The sequence below is a fragment of the Microchirus variegatus genome (assembly GCF_963457635.1).
Source record: "Microchirus variegatus genome assembly, chromosome: 13".
Taxonomy (NCBI): Eukaryota; Metazoa; Chordata; class Actinopteri; order Pleuronectiformes; family Soleidae; genus Microchirus; species Microchirus variegatus.
In genome coordinates this window covers 16,198,325-16,224,289 of record NC_139814.1, presented here as the reverse complement: position 1 = coordinate 16,224,289, position 25,965 = coordinate 16,198,325, and the positions used below count along the sequence as shown (strand labels likewise).

Genomic DNA, 25,965 nt, shown 5'->3' with positions numbered 1-25,965 from the left:
TGACGCTTTGCTTATTAAGTTTACCGCAAATCCGGTTGAAGATCAATTCGAAACTTTAGTCACACGATCATTCTCCCATGTACTTTCAATAGAAAAGATTCATATAGAATAACGTTGTACATTTTGTTTAGGTTTCTTTGGGTACACTCATCTCAAGTATATGAATTTAGCCTTTTACGATACACATACACACACCTTTGGTCTGTTCTGCCTGTTATACCCGCCTGGCTGGAACAACAACAATGTACGAGACAAGCACTTCCATATGTGGCTACACACACACACACACACATATATCTATATGCACACACAGACACATACAGAAACATATAAGTACCTAACCATGAAAAACACACACTCATGCAACCACATTCCTCCTCTCAGGACCTTGAAGACTGCCCGCAAACCCCTCAGTCATGTCGGTCTCGTATAGACAGGGAGTGTGTTACGTTCACCGTTTTTATTTGAATGCCTCGTTGCTTCGGCGGATTGTAAAACATGCCAAAGACAGACGCGCGGTAAATTGGCAGGGAGAACTTAAAGGACCTCAACTTCATGAGTTGTGAGTGTTACGGAGCCTACAGCCCCACTGCCTGGCCGCGGTAATTCTTTCCTTCTTGAGCCACGCTTGTGGGCGAAACCAGACGAAACATAACAACGACGTTTAAGTGTTACAGTAAACAAGACTTGCGTCGCACGGGCACAGTTGTGTGACGGATCCCAATGAGGAAAAAAGAAGCTAATTTTGAATTACAAGCATGAAGGATCTTTTTGTCTACTGTACCAATGCAAATTTTATTGAAAAATCAATAATACCAAAACATCAATAACCTATGAAACAAGAAAACTCGTGTCCTAATGGATTTCAGGTGGGTTGAAATAACTTTTGTGCCCTTTTTAAAAAATCTTCCTTACTGAATTAAAGTTACAGTGTGTAAGTATACAATCACCTCATTGTATGAATTGTTAATTTTCACGATCCCAGACTGAGCCTTTCATATTTATATCGAGAGCTAGGTCAGCTCAACGGAAGCCGCCATTGTGGAACGCCATGTTTTCGCTGGAGCAAAAAATCATGCTTGAACAAATATGACATTACAGGCTATACTATATTTCTTAACACACACAATCACAACGATCTGCGATTAGCCGATAGCTTCGCCGGAGCTACTAGCTCCACCACCTCTGCAGCTGGGTCCACAGATTTGTTCCTGCATGCTGCTTTCATAATCTTAAATGTTGTGATTGTTAGCTCAGGAGGACATTTAAGATTGCTTTGTTGTCCTCCATTGTCCCCACAAGACAACACAAACATCACTGTTGTCTGCAGTCGATGAGCAAAGAGGACATGTGCTCACAGAGCCCTCTGCTGGAGAACTTTGTAATTACTTCACACAGTCTTAAGCACTAGAAGGCTGTATATTTTGATGCTAACTGAAGGCTACATACTATAGCTTCTCCAACACACATGTCAGGGAAGGGTGAGGTCAGGGATATTCAGCTGCAACACTTTTACACACTTTACTTTTAAATTAAAGAGGACATACTATCTACAAGTGTTAATTTGGGACAGTTCATGACCTGCTAAACCATATTTAATATATATAGGAGTTTCTTGCTAAAAAACACTAAAGTAAACAGTCTAATTGGACCAATGTGCTGCCAATGGTCAGGATCATTTCAAAAAATCCACAACCTGGTCTGTTAACAGCTCTATTATGGGATTATGTAGGGTTCAGGTAACGTGCGTGCATGTGTGGTCACCATGTACGGTGTTCATATGTGTACATTTCTGAGGATGTTTGCATGTATGCTTGTTTATGCCCACGTATGTTAGTCTGCACAGTTGTATTTACATTAGTGAATCTGTTTGCTCGTGTGTGCGTGCACTTGAAAGAATGTGTGTCTTTGCAGATCAGTACTTGGAAATGGGTTTTCGCTTGCAATTAGAGGCCATTACGAGTTAACCACATGTCAAAAGAAAGTCTCTTATTGCAGTAAATATACTTAAGTGAATTACTGACTAACTATATACTCAGCCTGTACAGACCCTGAAAACTAATGGGCCAGAAAATACTGCAGGGGGAGAGACAGAGTTACGAACGTACTTTTGCATATGGACGCACAAACACGCACTTTCTTGACCCTGTGAACTTTTAACCCGAGGAAAAGGGGTTTTCCAAAGTTGCAACATGGACTTACACACACACAGTTGTATTTATGAGGGCAAACAATTATGTTTGCAGTATCGTAATTGCCGCAGCAACCCTCAGTGGACTGATTCTCCCCGACTCACATCTCTCCGTTTCTTCTATTCCTCTGTTTATTCTCTCACGAGCACATATTTCTCCTCACCTTTTACATTTATTCTTCCTCCCCTTTTCGTTTCTCTCCAATTCTTGGACTACCTTTTAAGCGGGGGCCTATTATGGGTGTTTTAAGGCTCCACTGAGCGAAACCAATTTACTACAAACTGGGTCAGACTCGCAGTACACCCACGCCAACCTGCACACATGTACGTGCACAAACACTGCCACAAAATGGCTACAGTCCCCTTGACCTTCACTTTGCCTGCCAGCATCTCAAGTATAAGAGCGCACACACATGCACACTCACAGGAATGGTGATCTTCAGATTGAAATCAGTAAAGGTAAAAGAGTGGGTTTGTCAGAGGACTGACATTGATCACTGGCCAAGTGGGACTGGCTGGTCCAGAGACAAGGATTTGGAGAATAACTGAGAGGGGAGACAGAAAGATTGTCCACATTTTAATGAAACTATGTGACATCTCACCCTCTGTTCCACTGTAAAACGAGTGAAAAACTTGGCTCTCTGCAATTTCTGCAAGACCCCAAGTGAGAACATTTCAATTGCTGGTGGTTAAGCAGTGTTCATGAGAGAGGGTTCACATTCTCCATGAAATACTTCAGTGTCTGTGTTCAGCACTGAAATTTTAAATGGAACAAAATAATGTAGCAAAAGTTAAAAGTGTAACACGTTTAAAGGTGTTATTACAGAGTTAGATCTGACCCACTTGCGATTTTAAGATACAAAACTTAAAAACGGATGCCTTGCACACATATTTAAAAAATGTCTTCTCAAATCCATTCCTATAGTATACATTAAATGACTTCACATCCAACACAGGCAGAAGAAACATGTGAAGACACATGAAGTCGAGGTTAAGGCCAAGTGGAGATTGTACATCATTCTCAAATATCTCTCTCGCTCTCGATGCTGGACTGTGGTCGCTATGTGATATATGGGTTTATAATGTCAGATTCTTACTATTTTATTGCTGGAAGGTGTGTACGTGAAAGCTCTAACCAAATGAGAAAAGATGAGGGCCAGTTACTTTGCAGATTAAAGTGAACTGACCTGCAGTAAATGAGGTGAAAAGCACAAAGTGTGTCCGCACAGTGACACAAAAGACAGAGGCATGAAACACCGACCACTAGAGACACAGCTTGTTTGACCTCAGTGGATTAATCTGAGAAGGTTCTCAGTCATCCAGGTCATGGTAGTCTTTAAGAGATAAAAATCTGTGAGAGGTGAAATGTCTTCAAGAACCCAACAGAAGTCCAGTTGCCTTTGTCTTTAGTGGATTAGGTTACTATCACACACCACACTTTATTTCCTGGCCATGTCCTAAGACAAAGTGTCCATCCCTCTGGACAAGCATGTCCATTCATTACTATTAGCATAGCAGTGAGTAACTGGAGCCAACCGTGACTGAGGCTAATCCGATTGCCTGACACAATGGACGCTCGAGACGGACAGATCGGTAAACAGCCACCGAGAGCACAAACACGCATAGACAGCGAGAATTTTATACGGAGGCGAATTAGTCTTGGGAAGGAAAATCGGGTTTTATTAACTGGTTTAAATGAGAGTCACACGCACGCCAAGTCTTATGTACAAGGACAGAAGACACAAAGTCCGATCAACTCGGTCCACTTTGATAAAGCTCACACACACGATACACATACTCACACAATGATGTCTCACACACGCAGTCCGTCACCAGAAGCATGAGGACAGACTGCGAAGGTCAGAAGTTCACAAGTAGTGAGTGATTTTTTCTTTCATACACACCAGAGCTGCACAACATGGCTGTTATTTTGACACATAATGCAAATGCTATATTATTCATAACTTGGCCCTTAACTGCTTCTTAACTGTCATTTTCATGACAAAACATCTCACAACCCTTGTAATTTATAGATTTTAAGGCCACAGAATTCCTGCAGTGCTGCAAAATTCCATCATGATGCTGTTTTGACACACGTTATCTTTCAAATACATAGAATATATACCTTTTGAGGAGACTATGGTCTGTTGGAGTGCAGGGGATGCCCCTTAAGACCTGCTATGACTGTGTAGTCAACAGCAGACTGTCCTTGGATGGTACCTTGACCCAGTGGAGGTGGTAGGAGAGAGGAGGACGATAGCCAAGCTATCATCATCTTCCACCCATCACAGCTCTGAACAACTCCTCCATATCGCAAGTGAATTTCTGGTTATCTTATGTAAATATTAAGCTCATAATGCAAATATTCTGGTTACTTAATCTATATACTGTGTAGTGCAGGTCGCCAGTCGATCACAGGGTCACAACACACAGAGACAAACAACCATTCCCTCTCACACTCACACCTAGAGTGTCCAGTTAATCTATGCATGCTTTTTGGACTGTGGAAGGAATTAGTACTCGCACATACTGGGAGAACATGCAAACTCCTTTATACGTATACTGTATATATTTCCCTGTTGTGGGACTAATAAAAGATCATTTTATCTTATTTAATTTTCAATTGTGCATCTCAGTATCCCTTACTTGTACAGAATGTCACTTATAACCTTATTTAATTTGAGAACAGTAAAAAAACAACTCTAATTTTAACATAAACACATCCAAACAACCAGAAGGGTCACCATAGAGCTCTACACACCCCTGGGACACACCACCATCATTAAGACAACAGATTTACTGTTCCATCCATTCCTCCAGCGCGGCCAGCTGGGTTCCTCTCCTACTTCAACCGACTCTTTCTTCTCCCGCTGTATAATATATGTTTTAACATGACACAGAACAGTTTGGTCCAGGTCAAAGCCTGAGGGCAGTGAGGGGAGTGTGGAAAATAAATAATGATGAAGCAAAGAGGGGGGGTGGGGGAAGGAAAGGGAATAAATAAAATAAGGCTAAAAGACAGCATACGCAAAAACATGCACACATTAATTGCACACATTCCTACTTTAAAAGATCAGACTGCTGCGGTTACTTCCGATGGTACCCAGGTGTCCAAACTTACAGAAGGTCGGGTTCATTCGCTTTTAATTGAGCGTAAATCATTTGACAGCCCTTCATGACAACTTAGATTTGGCTTTTTTTTTTTTTTTAAGATTCTTACAGTTCTGAATAACTTAATAACTCAAACTCAGATTCGACTGAGATGTCAGGACAATATTCCAATAATTATCTACGCAACCTGTAGCGCCAACCTGAAAATGAGACGACTGTGTGTGTGTGTGTGTGTGTTGTGCGCTGAAGCTGGGGTCAGTAATCAACAACAGGAACTGGCCTGAACAAACACACGCAGCCAGATGAGAAGGCAGGTGCTGCCACCAGCCTCTGTTCTTCTTTCTCCAGACACATGAGCTTTGTGGTGTCTGTGAAGGGAGGGTCTCCTAAGGCCAAGGTCACCTCCCTGAAGACCACCACAGGTCTGCTCTGGCTCCCAGATGTTCTCCTTCTCTCTCCCACACACACACACACACATACACACTGAGAGAGAGGTAGAGAAACCTCCCAAAACACGGCTATCAAAAGGTAAAAAATGACATAAAGCAACATGTAGTATTGCTACAGGCACACACGTGTGTGCGTATATGTGTATACACCTTGATCATAACACATAAATGCTGCATGTTTTTCTGTTGAACTGTTTGTGTTTATCCCTCAACCAAACTGCCTGGTTTATAGTTGTATGTTTAAAATGTATGCATTTCATCTTGTAGTCGGTATTCTGTCAAACACGTGGAGTGATCTTGTGGAATCAAAACTCACTTTAATAGATTCTTTGGTGTCTTTGTCTGTGCACGAAAGGACATTTAAATTATTTACAATATTGACCACCATCTCAGGAGACAATGGCACATATTAGCTTGTATTCCTGCTTTTTATATATATATATATATCATAAAATGCTGTTCTTCTATTTATTTATTTTTTTACTATTATTATTGTTATTTTGAAGTGTTTTTTTTAACTAGTAAACTATAGTAAACTTTTATGTACTTTTCTACTTGATTGTATTTTATTTTTTTGCATTTTTTTGTGGTTGAAATAAATAACATTTAAACAATATATATTTGTATTTAATGTAGTGCTTCATGTTCACACACTGACAGCTTCTGTGCAAAGATGCGTGTACAAGTCAACCCCGATTCTAAGTGTACGTGCACTTGTTGAATAAATGATCTATTCCTGGGTCTGTCAAGGAAATGGGGGGAGTTGAGGCGGGTCTTTTGGATGCTGATCAGGAGAGACGTGTGTGTGTGTGTGTGTGTGTGTGTATGTGTGTGTGTGTGTGTGTGTGTGTGTGTGTGTGTGTGTGTGTGTGTGTGTGTGTGTGTGTGTGTGTGTGTGTGTGTGCCCATGGTGGATACTGGTGGAGGAGGGCGGTGGAATCCACACACCAGACCATCTATTATAATGACAGGAAGCAGGAAGTACCACCCCTTCGCAGTCACATGGCTGCCAGCTGCCTTGGCAAGCAGCAATGTTTGTGTGTGTGTGTGTGTGTGTGTGTGTGTGTGTGTGTGTGTGTATGTGTTAAATCTATATACAGTAAATGCATATGCTATGTAATGCCTGACAGTTTGGACAGAGTGTGTAGGTGGAGAATCATTGTTTTTTTTTTTTTTACAGCTGAATGTAAAGTCTGCATCGCAAAAGTTTAAAATTAAGTGTAATGGAACAAGTGCATTTGCCGTTTTTTCCCACACCTCGGCGAAAAATACTCATAACTGTGACAATTTAATATTAAACCACCATGACTGTGCCACATCCAGAGCACTGACCACATGTGTTTTATAACTGCTGCTCAGCACATGTCAGCACATCCACTTTCACACACTCAAACAAGCACATTTTCACACGCATCACTTGTATAAATGTTACAGACTTAAGGTCCGTCTGCAATACATAAAAGCGGGAAGAAAGGCACCCATTGTTATCTCCAACAACCGCATGTGTTATAATATAAATATTAAATAAGAAACTAGAGAAAAAATATAGAGGAAATACTGTAAAATACACGATAATTAACTGGATTCCCCACCATCCAGGAAAAAGCTAAATATATATATGTATATATATATATATATATATGTATATATACACATATACAGTGATTTACCATCAGTCAACAGAAAATCCCTTTGGTGGACTTTCATCTGTCAGCTGTTTCCACTTACAAGCAGGAGTCAAAAGCAAGATGTTCTATGATGGGAGACACAAAAACTGACAGGCAGACACTTGTCAGTTGCTCTGTCTCTCTCTCACTCTCTCAGATCTTTAAATCATTCCAGGGTTACAGGCCCTGAACTGCAGCTAAACCAAAGGAGTATCAAATTCGATCCCACAACCCTGACAATGATTACAACGTAAAAGTGCCTCGTAACCTTTGGTGCCCCTATGTCGCAAAAAACATTTTTTGAAAGTCACTCATGGACACACACACACACATATTCACCTTCAGACAGGTGGGCAGCGAGCGGCGTCTGTGTCTCTTTGCTGTAAGACACCACCTCTTTGGGAATGAAGTCTACCTGTGTGATCTTGGAGGCCCCCAGCTTCTGCATCCTCCGCCTGGGCAACAGAAACAAGACGTTATCATTAATATGATCATACTGCGCTTAAAACAAACCATACATTCCCATTTGTCCAAATCTACATTGCTAGAGTAATGTGAACGACTACATCAAAAGAAAACTTGTTTTTTTTCATCTAGTCACTCTTACATTTAACCTTAAAAATGTATTATCAGAGTCAAATTTCTCTTGATTTGCCATGCAATTCGAAATAAAGTGTTTTTGTTTTGTCAGGTAGTGAACAAGAGGAGGGAGGAGGAAGATGTACCCGAGCTCTGAATCAGCCTGCAGCTGCAGCACAGAAGGGTCTGTGTCCCACTGCAGCGTCCTGATGTCACCAACAGGGGGAGGGCAATAGAGGACATGCGTGTTTACAAATGGATACAGTGTAACAAACACACAGACATCAGCATCAGTGAGGACATAGGACTACAGCACACTTTTTCTATAAGCATGCACACACACACACAGATTAACAAGGGAATTTCCCTTGAAGTTCATGTAACTATGCCACTGTTTATAGGAATGTGGATAGAGCTTTACATTAGGGAGACATTACATTTCAGAATACATTAATTTCCGCACCTAAATTAAAGACCCATGCTCATCTCTAGTGACAGATTAGTTGGTTTACTGCCAGGGATCCATGTCAGTAAAAAGCTACGATGGCTTTTAAACTGCATTAATGTATCTTACTGATTCCATTCCATTTCGCTTCATAGTCACATGATGTGCTAAATCTGATTTAAATGACATAACACATGACTATGATGGAAAATGCACTCCAGTGCCATGATTCACGTCTCAAACTCGCATCACAACATACATCACACTCTGGACAACATCATAATCAGCAAATAGAAATCAAAATAAATACATATAGATATATACAATGAGCTTGTTAATTACATTTAGATTGTTGGGCGGTAAGAAGGGTTTACACCGAGGATTCAAGCAAAACAACTGAAAGCAGGTTCCAAATAGTCAAAATCAACACTATTAAATTGCACAATTGTGTGTTCTATTGCATATTATTGACTATTCTTATAAACTTTAAATTCAGGATTATTGTGTTGTGTTGAGTGTGTCTCCATAGTCCTATGTCTTTGTTTATGGGGTTTCCAAATTTCCCATTGAGGAACAGTAGAGCCCTGACCTGATTGGAACTACTATACTTTTTGGTGATGTGTGTTTGGGCTGCTGAACACACCCATTAGTCCATCAGCTTGTGCCACCCAGTGGCAGGTTAGAGTGGCAAGGCATTTCTTTAGCCTGAAGGAAAAAAAGAGTCTGTTTTACAGTAAAAGTGATGAGGAGATTGTCAACTGTGTGAAGGCTGGAATCTCCTCTGTGGCTCTAACTAATGTGAACGGGCAAGGTTTTGTGCTGTAATCACACAACGTACTGTATGACAGCATAGTTCCAGGCAGGAAGTTCACAAAAGGAGTGTGGATGGATGACAATAAGAGGGGATCTGCAATATTTTGATCTTATACATCACTGGTAAAACCACTGACAGCTGACTGACTGTGTTCACATGAAGTTAGCCCCAGCTAGAGAAAAGTAAAAGGGAGGTGGGGGTTTCCTGGGTTTGACATGAAATTGCTTACCTTGTGCTCTGTGCTTGGGACTTGTTTTTAGACAAACCTGACCTAAGAAGGGACACACACACACACACACATACACAGCCACAAATGGAGAAGCTCAAAATGGCATGCCATCATCCAGGGTGGATTTGAGGGAATATCTACTCCTTTTAAGTAAATTTTAATAACTCAGATTTGGTTAAAGATAGGAGAATAACAAAAAAGTCTTACGTAACGGAATTTATTTGTGCAAGGGAACTCTTTTTAACCCCAATTCCACCCCTGGCCAAACCAGAACAACACATCACTAATGATCCCTGAAGGCGTTGCTGACATTATTGACAGCTACCATTCAAAAGCAAATGGAACACGCTTGATGACCACTTCTTCTTTGCTAATAAATGGTTTATGTGTTGATCTGATGTGCTGCTATGAGTTGGTGTTGCAAGCGCTATGAATGGAACCTGCAAAGCAGTGAGTGCGTTGTCACTCAAATACGCCGCATTGTAGTTTTCTACATTGTTCGTGCCAAACATATTCCGATTGTTGGCTGAACGTGTACAGATTTGGAGCTCACTTGGAAGTTTATGCTGCATTTCTCAGTGTTTGTGTCCAAATATCAACTTTGCAAAGAAAATGTCTGCAGAATTCTTTCTCAAAGTGGTCAGTGGTCATCAGAACACCAGATGCAGTGATAAATGGCAGATACAGGACTTCACCACTAATGTCAAACTCATCCTTACCTAAACCTGTCATCCAAATATTGTCAAAAAAACAGAGACAAAAAGACAAAATGTCAAAAATGAGTTTTCAAGTAAAAACACGTTTGTTTGTAATCTCTCAAAGAGCATGCCTGGTATGTGTGAGTGAGCAGGGCACTTGTGTCCACAGCTTCCAAGTTTCTCATCTTGTTTACATGTACAAATACATGTTTTTTTCTCATATAAAATGTAAGATGTGACTGTGGCATGCCACTAATTACATTTTCTTCTCAAAGTTGCATAAGATGGATAACTTTGGCAGCAAGAGAGACGTTTGACATAGTGAACGTTCAGCCTACCTGCCTGCCGTGCCTCCATCAGCTGAGTCCTGGCTCCCCGTCTCACTGGGTGTGCTCACTGATTTGGAGGGGGACACAGGGGTCGGGACTAAATAATGAAAGTAACATGAGTCTGACATTAAAGGCTGCAAAAAATGGACTGCAGAAAAAAAGTTGAATGAGAAGCAAAAAAAGAAAAATGAGTGATTGACAAATATAATAAATGTTTCAAATAAATAGAGAGAGGGAGGGAAGGGCATCAAATGTATTGTTGGTTTTGTCTTCATTTGTAATCAGCTGTATTAAAATAACCAAAATGAATAACAGGTGCACAGCAGTGACCCAGTTCTGCGTTCACATTAATCCAGAGGGTGCTGTTACAGTTTAACACCACTAGAGAACAGTGCTTCCAAAAGCAAGGGAAGTCAAGGGAAGGCAGGTTTTGATCAAAACGATCAAAACTCAAACTAGAGTCAAATAATAGCCATGTTCAAATACACCAAGTTCTAAGACCCTCATGGAACAGATGTTAAAGGGTTGTAATAACAAAAAAAAAGTATGCATATAAGTATTAATGAAAAAGAATCAGTGCAGACCAGCCATAACAAATATAATCAAGTTAGTTTTTTTTGAGAAAAGATAAATAAATCAATTAAATGAAAAAAGTTGGGCTACATTATGCAGTCATGGCAACACAGATGATAATATATAAAGATAGTTTTCACCAAATGACACATCTGTGCATCTTGCATATGATAACAAAGCAAAGTATGACTATTTAAAGAATTTTGGCTGTAATTAGAGTCCATCTTAGTGTAGATGTTTTAACATATTACTAAATATTTTTGCATTATATTGATAGGAGAATGTTTGATTTATTGTTTGGTACCAACCAAGAGGAGGCTCCGGTGATATGCCAATACTCTGAAGGAGGGCCTCGGTCTCCCGGCGCTTTCTGTCCAGGTCCGAATCCTCTGGAGTCACCTCAGCCTTCTGCTGGCTCTCTGTCTGCACATGACACAGTGACAAATGTCAGCGTGTGCATCATAGTCACATCAGTCTCGCCTCACCCATCATGAAGCTGAAGAACAAGTGAAAACATGCGTGTGCGCATGCACGGTGCGACAAAAAATTCCAACACCAACCTTCTTCACACGTATGAAATTGTGTATGCACGCATGGTCAAACACAATCTCAGCCGTTTTTGTGTCATGGCCTGACAAGAAGCAATCAAACACACAAACAATACACAGTAGAGAATGATACAGCATGAGTGTCCGTGGTGTGTGACTCTACTCACTTTTCTCCTTACCTCTTTCTTCTTCCTCTCCTCCTCCTTTCTCTTTTTTTCCTCCCTGATTTGGGCGAGGCGCTGCTTCTTGCGCTCGAGCTCCGCTTTTAGGTCACTTTTGTCCGACATGGCGTCCTACGAGGCTCCAAGGGAGAGGATCAGACAGATGTGAGCTACGTTTGGCACAGCCACATTATGCTAAGGTTTCATTTTTCACATGATGCAGAAACGAAGGCGTATCATTTCATCCAGGGGGGGCTCGGTAGTTCTTCGGAAAAACCACCGGGTGTGGCAGTTGCACAGAAGATGCATAACCCTGCAGGCTCACAAACCAATTACGATTTGATATTGGGAAGAATCATGATCTTAACAGCTCTTTTTCTTTTTTCTTTTTAATATAATGAGACAACCTTTCTTGTCCTATCTGTTAAAAAAGGTGGTTTAAGTGTGTATCCAGTGTATGTGAGCATATGTAGATTAAAATAGACCTCCCTGAGCATGATAATATACTGTAAATATCAACAGATTGGTGTCCAATGTGTGCAAATGATGTTTATCTTTTGTTGATTTATTAATTATTAGTATGTGCGTCTTCCTCCAAACCTGCCAGACTGATGATTTGGTCTTAGCTGTTATAACTGTTGCTGTGTGGCTTGGTGATGACACAAACAAGTAAGCGTAATGTACTTAAAACTGACTTGATTTTGACAGAGAAGCTGCCAAATGTATGACAAATTTCCCAATAGGGACAGTAAAGTATATCTTTCTCACACCAAGCTGAAAATGAACCTATACCAGAGGATCTATCCCAGTGCATGTGGGCTATATTTAGGGTGATACTTCTTACTGTCAGTCTCTTAGTTTATCAAATCCTGTTAGCTAGGTATGGGACGATATAAATGTTTCCCGTGACGCTTATCCTGACCAAAATAATTGTGGTTCACAACGTTATTGTGATGACTGGAGAAATATGTCTTAATGTCATGTTTTTTTTTTAGAATATTAAACGTAAAAGGGTGTGCACTGACTGTGGTCAGGGCCATTGCAGATAGTTTACATGAAAAATGAAGCATACAAGGATTGTATGCTCACTCAGTATTAATGTTGCAGTATTAATGTTCTCTCATTACACGATTATAGAAATTGACCACCATTCATTTATTGTTAGTGTTTTTGATCACAGTGAGCAATGATACTGTATATTGTCCCATGCCTGCTGTTGATGCACTAATGTGATGAGAATTTTATGGAAATGGATCAAAAGATGATCAGTTGCATTGTCACCATCCAGTCAAAAACGGACTTAAAGTGTTCTTATACTGGAGATCTTGCATCAGACTGAGTAACTGTGAGTTTTTACAGGAAGGTGTGTTGCCTAACAGAGTGCAGTTCTCTGTGACTTGCTAAATATCAGATCAGTGTCACATTTCTAAGATATATCACACTAATAACATGCATTTCCCACCCAGTAGATTAAGAAACACACCTTTCATCTTACATGATAAAAAACTCAGTACAAGAAACACAAATAACCGAACAGGGACGCTAAACAAACCACCAACTTAATGCTAGCATGTTGCAGCTAATGTTGGATAATCACATGTGTGACAACGTGTATTTACAACCATGTAGTAAAGGCCTTGCCCTAAATGATACGGTGTTATTATGTGGACATTACATCACAAATGGGCCTATAATACGGTGTGAATGTCTCACTCATACCTTGTCCACTCGTACTGATAATGATGTGTCACCCGGGAAAGATGCTGTCTCACTGCTGCTCCCCGGGGGAAGAAATTACCACATCCTCTCCTGAAATCACAGTGAAGCGAAGCCTCGGGGCTCTCAGGTGACACCGAACACCTCGTCTCGACCTTTTCCGCGAGGCTACTGAGGATGACAGGGGTTCAAATAGAGCATTTGAGCGGCCATTGACCTAAATAGTACAGAAAACAGGTGCACCGCACGCCGATACATCACTAGGAGGAGCAGGATGATGTTGGGGAGAAGGAGGAGACGAAGCCCCGCCTCCTCTGACACGCACGCTCACTACCGGCTCATACGTTTTGCTACGCCGCCATCTTGTGGGCATAAGAAGAAGTGCGTCAGAGTACGACCAATGACACAAACAAAGGTCGACATTGTCAGACGTGATTTTACCGTTTGTTGTCGTTTAAAACAGGAACAAATACGTTTAAATTGTACTTACTGAAAGCGTTGTGAGTTTTAGTTTGCACGTAAGAGAAATAAGCAAAATACATACAATTCGTATCAAAGAAAGGGTAAAAATGTAAACGTTTATCCTGAAGATATTTTGTATTTATTATTTACTGACTATTTTCTTATTTGACATTTGTTTAACCTGGGAATACATATATTATACAACAGGACAACGAAACTATTGTGTATTTAAAGTTCGTTTGTGTTTTTGTTGTCTGTTCACTAGTTGGAAAGTAAGCCGCTTGTCACTTAGACTTTGTGTTGTGGGGCTAAATACAGTGACGTAGGGGTCAGTTCAGTTGAATACGCAGTAACATGAGATATACTCGTTTGTTTGTTTGCTATCGGACTATTTCTTTGCTAACCCTACAAACATGCAGTTCTGCTCATGTGTCGGTAGGTAGCGCTGTTATAAAACGACTGTGTTCATTTCCAACGTCTGGATTGAACAACGTCGAAAATCCTTGGCACCGCCCAAAGTCAGGGAGTTCTCGTCGCCCATTGGTTGACTTCCACGTCAATCTCCTCCTGGGCTCCTCCTCCTCCTCCAAAACATTCCTGTGTGCTTCAAATTGACTTTGGGAGAAGCCACAACAACTGCTCAAGATGCAGAGCAGCTGACGAAAGTCGTAACACCAGCCTCTGCAAAGATGCTCACTTCGCCGGCGTGTTTTTGCTGCCTGACGAGGCTTTAGGGGCCTGTTGGTCAAACTGGAGCGTGTCGAGGACAGAGAAGCTTTTATCTGTGACCCGCTGACAGTGGTGGAGGGTCTGTGAAGGACAGGAAACATGAAGTTTGCTCAGTTTCTGCTGAAAAACAGCTCCATAGCTGGGATACCGAGGCAAGTGGAGAGGTTTGCTAAGTTCTCCCCTTCTCCCTTGTCTATGAAGCAGTTCATTGACTTCGGTAAGCGTAACCAGCATGTTATTACAAGTCTTCCCTCCTCCTCCTCCTCCTCCACACACACACACACACACACACACACACACACACACACACACACACACACACACACACACACACACACACACACACACACACACACACACACACACCAGGAGTCAAATGGCTGTTGCACAACTTGCATTATTCTCTTTGTGTGTCATTGACTAACGTACAAGTGCAGAGAGACCACCAGTAAATGGAGATGGAGATCTCTATATTTGGAGAATACAATGGCCCACTTTGATCACTGACTGTATGAGGGACAAAACACACGTTATTGAGCTCATGTAAACTGCAGTAATATTCAAGTCATTAGTTCCATCCTATGTTGATTCATTCACAGTCAGTCCACATCCAACATTGAGAGAGATTATCACTGGTGAATTGTGTAGGTAGGAAATTATGGTTAAGGTTTCGATCCATATTTTGTCAAATCAGTTAAAGATGGGCCACTGATTTGGGAAATAATTAAATAAATAACCTTTAATTAAGTCTGCATTGTGTTTGTTGTTATATAGTTGTGCCACTAAAGCAAACTAATTCAGACAATTAATTTAACCCTTTAAGTTACTACTCAACCATTCGGTGGACCACACTTTAAGTCACTGTATCTCATTGAAAAATGCATATCTAGCTGAAAACTTAATGTGACTTGTTCTGAATGTTGTACTTTATGAATTATGCAAACCAGGTTTATTATGAACAGACTTGTATTTGAAATACTGTAGGGTCTAATTTAAATTGATGTATATATATATATAAGTAAATATAATAAAATAGAAAATGCAAAGAAATCATTTTTTCTTTGCTTTTTTCTTGGTGTGTACCTTAAATGGTTAAGACAGACTCATATAAGACCATATTGGGATAGAACAGTGCCTAAATATGAATGGAGTATCCTTATTGCAGGGTTCACTGCATTAAAATGTGTCAAATACTGACAGATACATGAACAATTTGCACAACAGAGTCATGTAAATAAACGCCCGTTTAAATCCATAGTGTTAATGATTGTGAAAGGCTGCTGTTGTATTTTTATCTTTCTTGACTGACTGACTGACTGACTGGGGTCAAAGGTGGATCCTTTATTTTCACCCTCACTCTGTCTGTCTGTCTGTCCCCCTCATGTGACTGCAGGCTCGGCCAATGCGTGCGAGAAGACCTCGTTCGTGTTCCTGCGTCAGGAGCTTCCCGTGAGGCTGGCAAACATCATGAAGGAAATTGATTTCCTCCCTGACAAGCTGCTCAGAACTCCATCCCTTAAGCTCCTCACCAGCTGGTAGGGTCTGTTTTTTTTTACCACAATCACACTCGCTGAACTCTGGGATTGATGATTAAATCTGAGTGAAGCAATTACTGTTACTGAACCTCTGTCTGCAGCAGTGGGGAATTAGGGTCAACAGCAACTAGTGTGGCTAGGTAATAATTCAATCAACCTAATATAGCGTTATGTATATGTACTGTGCTAATAATTAGGATGAATTGTGCGGCGCAAAACCTAATCCAACAACAACTACTGTCATTAATCTTGTCAAAGGTTTTACAGAGCTTGTTTTAGGGCGAGGAAACAGAAACAGAGTCTTAGTTCCAGCCTTTAATCCCTTCTGTATGCAACGTTGATGAACTCAGGATAAAGTGGTTGAATATGAGTGAGTGAGCTTGTCACATGCACACACTATGAATTCCTTATTAATTTATTTGATTGTCAGTCTCACTATTCCCCTCAAAATGTTTGTATGTTATTTTCATCTAATATACTTGTTTAACGTAGATTTATCTGCAGATTATATCGGGGAAAAGCGACGTAAAAAAAAAACAGGTGCAGACTATCTAATCATGCATTCTGTTTGTCATTATAACTTACCCAAATCCAGAACAGTTGGGACACTTCTGCAGTGAAAACTACAATCTGTCATCGCTTAAATCACATGACATCTGTCTCTCTCCCTCTACCAAACTTGCTGAAACTTGGACTTGTGCGACCACAGCACGTTTCCACTGTCCTTCAGCTGATATAATGCTTCCTCTTTGCTTAGTAAGGTTTTGAGTTGCATTTCTACACTCAGCAAAAATATAAACGTCCTGGAGCAATGGCAGGAAGAACACAATGGGGGTCGATGATCCAAGTTCACAAACTTCAATAACGTGGGTGTCCACCATTAGCCTCAAGCAGAGCGGTACACCGGCAACGCATGGACATCACCAGGTTGTCGATCGTGGCCTGGGGGGGATGTTGTCCCATTCCTCCTGCAGAGCCACTTGAAGTTGAAGGCCGTTCTGGGGAACTGGAACCCGCTGGCGGACACGCCTATCCAGAACCATCCCAAAGGTGTTCGATAGGTGACATGTCTGGTCAATACGGCGTCATTCAGCTGTGGCAACACAACTGAATGGCCAATGGCACGCTCCCTCATGATTTGTGACATCTGTGGCATATATACAGGTGACAAAAGTCCACATTTTGGTGTGCCCTATATTGACCAGACCATAAGGAGTGTCTGTGTACTGGTCACGCATATTAACCACCATTCTGCCATGCTTCATGACTCTCGTGAGTTGAAATACTCAATCTGAGATTGTAGTCAATAGGAGTGACCAAGTGACACTGGACTACTGGGTTTGAGCAAAACAAATCATTCCATAAACAAATGCATCAAGAATCTGAGCAAATGTCATGTTCACCATTTCAAGTTTGTGCGTTTATATTTTTGTTGAGTATAGTTGCAGTAGCAGACTGTGTTTGTCACAAGGATTTTCCAAAAATATTCCCAAGCCCGTGTGGCTATCTATGTCCAGCCTTTATACATCGGGATTTCAAACTATTAGAAAATGTTCTAAGTCTTCTGGAAATGGGGTTTGTTCTTATTGCAGCATGTTGAACCACAGTATTCAACTGCAGACAGACGTGTTGATTATATTTAGACTGTAAAGTTTATTAGCCGACTGACACCTTTTCCATTAGAGCTACAGCAGCTTGTATATGTGGACCGTGCAGCGTCCCGTATTTCCTGCAAAAGCTTAACTATCCGTCATGTTGTTTACAAGAGGAGAGAGGTGTTTCTTGATGTTTTCCTGGAAAGTTTCCAAAACATTTGCTATATAATACCCTATTACAATGTGTGTGTGTGTGTGTGGTGGGACTTGAGTACTAAATCCAGACTCGAAGGTCAGTTGAGGGACAAAGTCAGCTCCTTGAAAGCATGGCCACGCTGCTGTTCACCTTTCACCCAGTTTTCCAGCGCAGCACTGGAGTCGCCTCTGTCTGCTGGCCTAGATAAACTCAAAACAAGCTTCACTTAACTAACATGTGGAAATGCTCTAGCCTTGTTATTATACATTTGTTCCAGAAAATGAAGCAGACTTCTGTATTTCTTTGTGTCTAAACAGGTATTCACAGAGTTTGCTGGACCTCATAGACTTTTTAGAAGAGGATCCAGATGACAAGAAAGCCTTAACAAAGTAAGTCAGAAACTAACACTTTTCAAGACGCATGCATTGCTTATGTGTACATTAAAAAAAAAACATGTACACCAGGTGCTAGAAAACCATATGTCTATTATGGAAACAGCTGTGGTCACATCTGTCATGTTTACCTTTTCATCAACATCAGAATCAAAGAAGATTAATTATAGTGAAGGCTTTAAAGTTTCACTGCAAACCTCAGTAACTGCAATGATGCAGTGATTTTGTTTTTTCTTATCATTTTTTATTTTGATTTATTTGAGTTTTGTTCAATATCAATGTCAATATTTACTTTTTGGGTGAAGACACTTGAGAACCCATTTAACAGTTTCTTTATATTGCTGATTATTATAGTATATTAATATAAACTGTTACAGCCAGTACACTCTTAGAAATAAGGGTTCCAAAAGGGTCCTTCTACAAGGGCTGAGGTTCTACCTGGAACCATTTGCTTCCGGAAAAACATTTCCCAAAGAAAGGGTTTTTTAAGGGTTCTTGGTAACACTAATGGTTAAGAACCATTGTCATCCAGAGAACTTTTTAAAACCCCTTTCCTGAATAAATGGTTTTAAAAGGGTTCTTGGTGGAATCTTTAGAAAAAGGTTCTTCATGGAGCCAAAAATGGTTCTCATATGACAAGCCGAAAAACCTTATATGGTTCTACTTAGCACTTTTATTTCTAAGAGTGTATTGAATACTCAAGCCTGGTAAAATAACTTGTTGTTATCCAAGGTTGTATTTTTCATGAATTCATTGACGCATTTATTTGTCAATGATCAAATCGTCTACATGGGTTGTGATGGGTTCACGTATGCTGGTGTATCTATTGAAATGTATTGTGCAGTTAATAATTCTAGTACAAATTTATATGATAAGACATAAATCAACAAGATTTGTCCACATATACTGTAAATGCATGTGGTTTTTGGAAGATTGCCTTGTATTCACCGCTCCGCTGGTCTGCAAATGTACAACAGTGTGCTATGCTATGTTTAGAACGCATGTGTGCGCCCAGTGCTGCTGAAGAACAGGATGTACTACTCACACATCCATCACTGTTGTCTTCGCCCTCAGTTTCACACAGGCTCTGGTCAACATCAGGAACCGGCACAACAATGTGGTCCCCACCATGGCCCAGGGCGTGGTGGAGTACAAGGAGGCGTTTGGCGTGGACCCCGTCACCAACCAGAACGTCCAATACTTCCTGGACCGCTTCTACATGAGCCGCATCTCTATACGCATGCTCATAAACCAGCACAGTCAGTATAGCACTTGGTGATTTGGCTGTGAGTTAATCAATACAGTTAGTAACACCATATAAAACCATATTATTGTGGCTCTGGCACACAGCATATGTTGTCATTTCTTTATGTCAACAAATTTCACCTCTCCCTTCCGCCAAGTGCATCAGGGAACGACAGTGGCCACCACATACCAGAAAGGGTGTTTGTTTTTCCTCATTTGCAAATTACATGTAAGCTTCAGCTTTAAAATAAGGTGCTTTATCTGTATGGGCTGCTATAGAAACACGGTGGTGCAAGATGGAACCTACAAAAGGCCAATTGTAAACCAAATTATCCCCCATCCCCCTGGATTTTACATACTTGAATTTCAGCATTCCCTACTGCATCTACCTAACTTTATATATACTCACAGTTTATTAAATGTTCATGGGCTGTGCATTTAGTCTAGTAGTGTTTTTTTTGTTTACCACAAATATAGTGTTTGTTTCTTTGCTCCACAGCATTAATCTTCAACGGCAGCGTGAACCCAGCCCATCCCAAACATATCGGCGGCATTGACCCGAGTTGCGATGCTGTGGAGGTAGTAAAAGGTAATCAATCATTTTCTCACACACACACATACACAAACAGGATTTACTATTTGCTCTCCACCATTCTGTTTGTACAGAAATGGCAAATTTTAGAAAAATCCATTATCTGGAAGTACAAGTACACAGTAATCGTTGTTCTTCATTCGTTGTGGTTTGTCAAGTCTTTGAGGTTTGATTTTTTTTAAATCCAACACAACACAAAGCAGGTCACAAACTCATTAGTCCACTCAATAAACTTCTCATTCACCATCCAGATGCCTACGAGACTTCAAAGATGCTGTGTGAGCAGTATTACTTGACCTCTCCTGAAATGGAAATCAAAGAAATCAATGGTATGTCTTCTATATAAAGTGTTTTTTGGTTTTTTTTGAATGATTATTAATTGCATATGTATGGTTTAACTGTTCCTCCTGCCTGTGTTGTATCTTCCTTGGAAATGTTCTGCCCTAAATGTCCCTATAAGAGGATAGAGTCACTGGTGCTCTGCTAATATTCAACTGAACCCTCCAAGATTAATCTTTGTTCGTTTAACTGAGGTCAGTCACTCCTGCCAAGAGCTGGTATCAGCAATCTTTGAACAACATAGGTTACGAGAATGTGAGAACCAACATACCCTGAAATACCCTGTCTGCTATGTACTGTGTATGTAAAGCGTATAGCTTCTGGTTTTATATACGAGGCAGTTTTAATGTATTGACAATGTGAAATGCTTTACAGCTAAAAATCCTGGCCAACCACTCCATATTGTCTATGTGCCCTCCCATCTCTACCACATGCTGTTTGAGCTCTTCAAGGTACAGTTCCCCCAAAAAATCAGACTTGTACAGTTTTTATCACCATGTTTCCACTCATCAACTCACTTCCATATTTTTTCCATGTCCACTATTAGAACGCCATGAGAGCTACAGTCGAGACCCATGAAATGAGTCCAACGCTACCTCCAATCAAAGTGCAAGTTGTACTCGGTGAAGAGGACCTCACTATCAAGGTAGGTGAGAATTAAACATGGCAAGGCAATTTTATTCAAGCACGAAGGTAGATTCAAGGTGCTTTATGGTAAACATTTTTAAGCATGGAGACCAAATTGTAAGAAATAGAACAAAATAAATAATCATGATCTATAACAAACTCTTAAAAAAGCATTACAGAAATCAAAGGTTTAAGATTATTTAATGTATTAAAAGAGGTAAAAGAAAAAAAATGGTTTTAATGCTTTAAAAAGGATCTCAGATTCTTAGCAAAAAAGGCTTTGTCTAGATTAAAAAAAAACATTTTAATTCTACAATCATCAGGCATTTTGATGCTGTCCGTCTACTTGTACTGTAAGTGTAGATTATGTAATAATAAAAACATACAAAACTGATAAATGTTTAATCGATAATTAAAATCCTTCTGCTCCAATAACTACCGAATTTGTGCATCTATTACCACCAGGTGGTAGCAGCAAAGCATTTTGAGGTTTCTTGAATGCATCTTGAAGCCGCTCCTCGAAGCTCAACATGCTGTAAGCCCTGCATTACTTCCACTAACTCTCATGCTCTGGAGTTCATCAAATAGAGCATTTTAGCTTGAAATGTACAAATGGCAAATAATCTGAATCCCATTGACCTTTGAGTCATCTGAGGGCTCGAGGGCATTGCTGCCAAGAACAGGGGTGAGGTGGAAAAATCTCTGGCTGTTGAATCTTTGGCTTGTTGAGCGAGGAAGGCTCACTGTTCAGGTTACAAATGAACAAAGCCAGACTAAGTTTCTTCTGGCAGGACAGTAAGAGAAGTGTCATCTGCTTTATTTTTAGATGTCGGACAGAGGAGGTGGAGTCCCTCTGAGGAAGATTGAACGTCTCTTCAGCTACATGTACTCCACGGCTCCCAGTCCTGTCCATGTGGACAACTCTCGTAACGCACCTCTGGTGAGACTAAACCTGTTACATGTGTTTTAATGATCATGATCATCTTTTATGACAGATTAAAGTGGAACAACGAGAGAAACAGTTTAAAAAAAAGCCAAGCCTGTAATTATACTGGAACCATGTTTTTTTTTTCTTTACCCTCAGGCTGGTTTTGGTTATGGTCTGCCAATCTCACGCCTGTATGCCAAGTATTTCCAGGGAGACCTGCAGCTCTACTCTATGGAGGGTTACGGTACTTCAGCTGTCATCTACTTAAAGGTGAGGACATCTTTTCCTTCACACCCAATGTCAAAACAATGAAAGAAAACTAAATGCACTGCAATGAGGGAATAGAGCAACTACACAATACATTTGCACAACTAATGTGTGTTGTTATTGACCACATCTTCCAAGAGCCTATATGTGAGTGTCACTCATGCATACTCCTGCTGGGCAATTAATTGATGTAATAAATTGATAATTAAATAATAAAGTAGATTGCACCACTGCTGCTTTAGGGCTTCAGTAGTTCATAGTGGTGCAACACTGAAGACTAACAAGATGGCAGCAAGCACAGTTAACGTCAACATGGCCAGCAGCCATTTTGTACACAAGCATATTTTAGGTCTGTGTTCGTGGCACTTCAACCCCCGAGAGGAAGTTCCTGTTTAAAATGTTTGTTTAATGTCTTTTTTATTTAGTTTTTTAAAAATCTGACTTATATGGGACTTTTTCTAACGTGTTCTGTTGCGTATCACCAGGCCTTGTCCTCAGAGTCTGTGGAGAGACTTCCTGTGTTCAACAAGTCGGCTTTACGGCACTACCAGGCCAGCATAGAGGCGGATGACTGGTGCATGCCCAGCAAGGAACCAAAGAAGCTGGGCAGGTTAGACAGTCCTTTGTCATGAGAGCGAGAGAGAGAGAGTGCAGGACAAAGCTAAAGACAGTATGGAATAGTCGAAGAAGCTGGAAGACGTGGATCATGGATCATGGATCATGGATGGATTCATGTGTGCTGTGAGAGTAAAGATGGCGGCGAATGCTTTGGACGTGGACTTTAGCACACTGACGAACAGCTAAACACATTATTTAGTCAGCCGCCAAGAAAGGCTCACCACATTTAATTCTATTATGTGTTGATTTTAGGCTTGCATTAGTAATCAATTTGTCAAATATTGTGCTGTTTTTCTTTAAAAAAAAAAGATATTTCAATTATAATAACGCAGCTACACTGTGTTAAAAAAAAACAAAACATGACTAATATTTGCGTTAATGTCCATTTTTCTTTTCACAATCAAAGAGACCAACAAATCTTCCCTGGTTTGTTAAAGGGCTGGGTAAAGTTGTGTTTGTGCAGTAGGTGAAATGTGAAGAAAAAGCCATGTCCAGTTAATCAGTTTAAAGTCAAAAGGAACAAAGTCTAACGCTCAGGCTGCTCCGCACACTCCTGCTCAGCGCTCACACAAGAGGAACATGTTTGATACGATGTTTGGGGTGACTTTTAAACAGATTTTTGTTTTGACCACTTTAATATAATGTCTGTATTCTATTAACTTCTCCAGTGCCATTGCAAACAAAATGTATTTGAAGATGAGTCTGAACGGGAGTCGGTGAAATTCTTCGAGACCATGCGAGACGGAAGTTTTTAAAGTTGGAAGTGTTGTTGTTTTTTTTTGATCATGTGCATGTTGTAAAGATTTACTAACATTTTTTAAATGTTGCATTGCAGGAAGCTTGGTGTCTGCTTCCTCTTTCGACACACTGTGAGGCTAAAGTGCTCAAACTGGTGTTGCATGTTTTCTGTATTTTGACAGGTTGCCATGTTGAGTCCACTGTAAGAGACATAGGAACGACACGTGCGGACGTTCTGAACTGTATCGAATTATCTGTAACAGCTTATTCAGTTTTGCCTTAAAATCATACTGTCGTACACTTTTATTGCCATTTGAATAGTTTTAAGCCTTTGAAAATCTTATCTTGTGTTCTCTTGTTTGTTGACGATTTGATATTTAATGATGTAGACACATGCTTTTGGTCACTGTTTATACTCAAAGGCCAGGTCTTGTACTGAAGTTGTGGTTCATCATTAAAATGACCAGTGAATGTACTTAATTAACTTTGTGCAGTTTGTGTAGTGATAATTAATGACCGCTATACTTAAATTTGCAGCTTTTAGAGTCACCTGTTCACATACTATTTTGTTGTCGTCGTTTAAAAAACACTCGGGTTTCACGAGGCCCACAGAAGAGAGACCTGTTTCTGTTGTGTTATGTAAACAGCACTACGTTCCCCCCGATTTAACACCGCACTTTGTTTTAGGAAACTCTTCTCTGTTTGACTGTCACCATCACAGACGCAGACAGAACACCGGCAACTAGGGGACGAAAACCGGCCGTCCAGCTCTGTTTTACCTCTTCATTAGTGAAGACTAGTGCAGTGCCCGTAGGAAGTATGTATTCCTATAGTGGGAGCTGAAGAAGATTTTTCAGTTATGGTAATGCATGATAAGGAACGTAAAGGCTAACATAATATAAACGCTGCTGTGGCTGACAGTCACACCAGCTAGCTACGCTAATGCTAATCAAAAATGAAAACAATTTCATTGTGCCTAATGATTTTGCACAGTGTTTGTATTATGTTAGCCAGCCCTACGCTAATGATAATCGGAGCCTTGCTAGCTAGTTCGCCAAGTTAGCCGCAAAGTAGTAGCACACTAATGCAAAATAAATATGTGCTCGCGTATTGGTGAATGGACGATTCGTCGTTTCAGTAGAGCACCATGTTCTGCAGTGAACCGTGTGAAAATGTCTCACCCACCATTAGGACAGCCTCTTCACTCCCACCTCCAGACAGCGCAGCTGCTGCTGATGAGCCGCTGCCTGCCTGGTGTAGTGTGATAAATCAGCGAAAATTGAAATAACTCCATCCAAAATTACTCCAAAATCAAGGATGCACACTATCGGGCCGTGCTCAACCCATATCCAAAATCTTAGGACTATCTGACTAACAGTCAGCGAGATATGCCAGGCACAGACTGACGCAACTTGCTTTACAGATAGATAGATAGTTGTGATAACTTTCTCCGTTTGTCTCTGTTGTCATGGCATGGCAGCTAAAACAACTTCAGCACTGGTTAATAAACTCACTCTGAAAGGCAACAGAAACAACAGTCAGCATCTTCTGGTGTGGAAAAACTACACTCACAGACTAACGCAGGCTATCCAACAGATGCTTAAAAGTGATGCATGAAATGTAAGAAATTGATTACACGGAGAGGTAAAATGAACACGATGTGTCCGTGGAGACAATGGTGTCATCAGCATATCTACAAACGTGGCAATCCAGCCTCTCTTTATTCCCTCGCTCAAGAGTAAATATTGGAACTACACATGCTCCATCTGTCTGTCTTTACAAATATTGAAAATGTCATTTTTTAAAAGTCACAAGGCTTGAACATTCAGTCTTCTAGCGATGGCACACAAGTCAGCATTCTTATTAAAACGTGGTGACTCACCCTCAAAGACACACCTTCAGTGTGTAAGGTGAGATGACTACTGATATTGTGGGTTTACTCATTCAACAGAGGAGTGGTTTGTTTTCACACAGGACATTAAAAGTGCCACAGTACCGTATGAGAAGTTGGGATTAAGAAAACACTTTTAAACCAGCAAATCCCTTCACACTAAACACGGGCGCTATGATATACAAGAATGAATTCTCACTCGTTGTGTAGTAATTTGAAATCAGACACTTTTGATTGTCTCTTGTTGTTCTTTGTTTTACAAATTATTTGCACACAGTGTGGTGCATATTCCTGCCTACGG

General features: G+C 40.5%; 2 protein-coding genes across 2 annotated transcripts in view; one reads left to right on the top strand and one right to left on the bottom strand.

Moving 5' to 3' along the window:
* The window catches only part of dync1i1a (dynein cytoplasmic 1 intermediate chain 1a), a gene marked incomplete at both ends in the record, with an annotated part of 53,117 nt that extends 41,197 nt beyond the window's left edge, over nt 1-11,920 (bottom strand). The window contains 6 exons of the mRNA XM_083899826.1: nt 7,758-7,873; nt 8,144-8,203; nt 9,486-9,527; nt 10,522-10,609; nt 11,394-11,508; nt 11,801-11,920. Of these exons, the coding sequence (XP_083755952.1) occupies nt 7,758-7,873; nt 8,144-8,203; nt 9,486-9,527; nt 10,522-10,609; nt 11,394-11,508; nt 11,801-11,920 (541 nt within the window). The remainder of the gene's footprint in view (nt 1-7,757; nt 7,874-8,143; nt 8,204-9,485; nt 9,528-10,521; nt 10,610-11,393; nt 11,509-11,800) is intronic.
* A 2,713-nt stretch (nt 11,921-14,633) lies between these two features.
* Nucleotides 14,634-24,156, top strand: pdk4 (pyruvate dehydrogenase kinase, isozyme 4). The gene is made up of 11 exons (XM_083900295.1): nt 14,634-14,918; nt 16,095-16,236; nt 18,345-18,416; nt 19,494-19,678; nt 20,164-20,253; nt 20,508-20,585; nt 20,971-21,047; nt 21,143-21,241; nt 22,049-22,162; nt 22,307-22,420; nt 22,903-24,156. The coding sequence occupies exons 1-11, from the start codon at nt 14,801-14,803 to the stop codon at nt 23,047-23,049; spliced, it is 1,236 nt and encodes a 411-aa protein (XP_083756421.1). The 5' UTR covers nt 14,634-14,800; the 3' UTR covers nt 23,050-24,156.
* Nucleotides 24,157-25,965: the final 1,809 nt, after the last annotated feature.

Coding starts and splice junctions, on each gene's coding strand:
- pdk4 (XM_083900295.1), top strand. CDS start 14,801: ATGAAGTTTGCTCAGTTTCTGCTGAAAAACAGCTCCATAGCTGGGATA. Junction 14,919..16,094: donor GAAGCAGTTCATTGACTTCG/GTAAGCGTAACC, acceptor ATGTGACTGCAG/GCTCGGCCAATGCGTGCGAG. Junction 19,679..20,163: donor CATGCTCATAAACCAGCACA/GTCAGTATAGCA, acceptor TTTGCTCCACAG/CATTAATCTTCAACGGCAGC.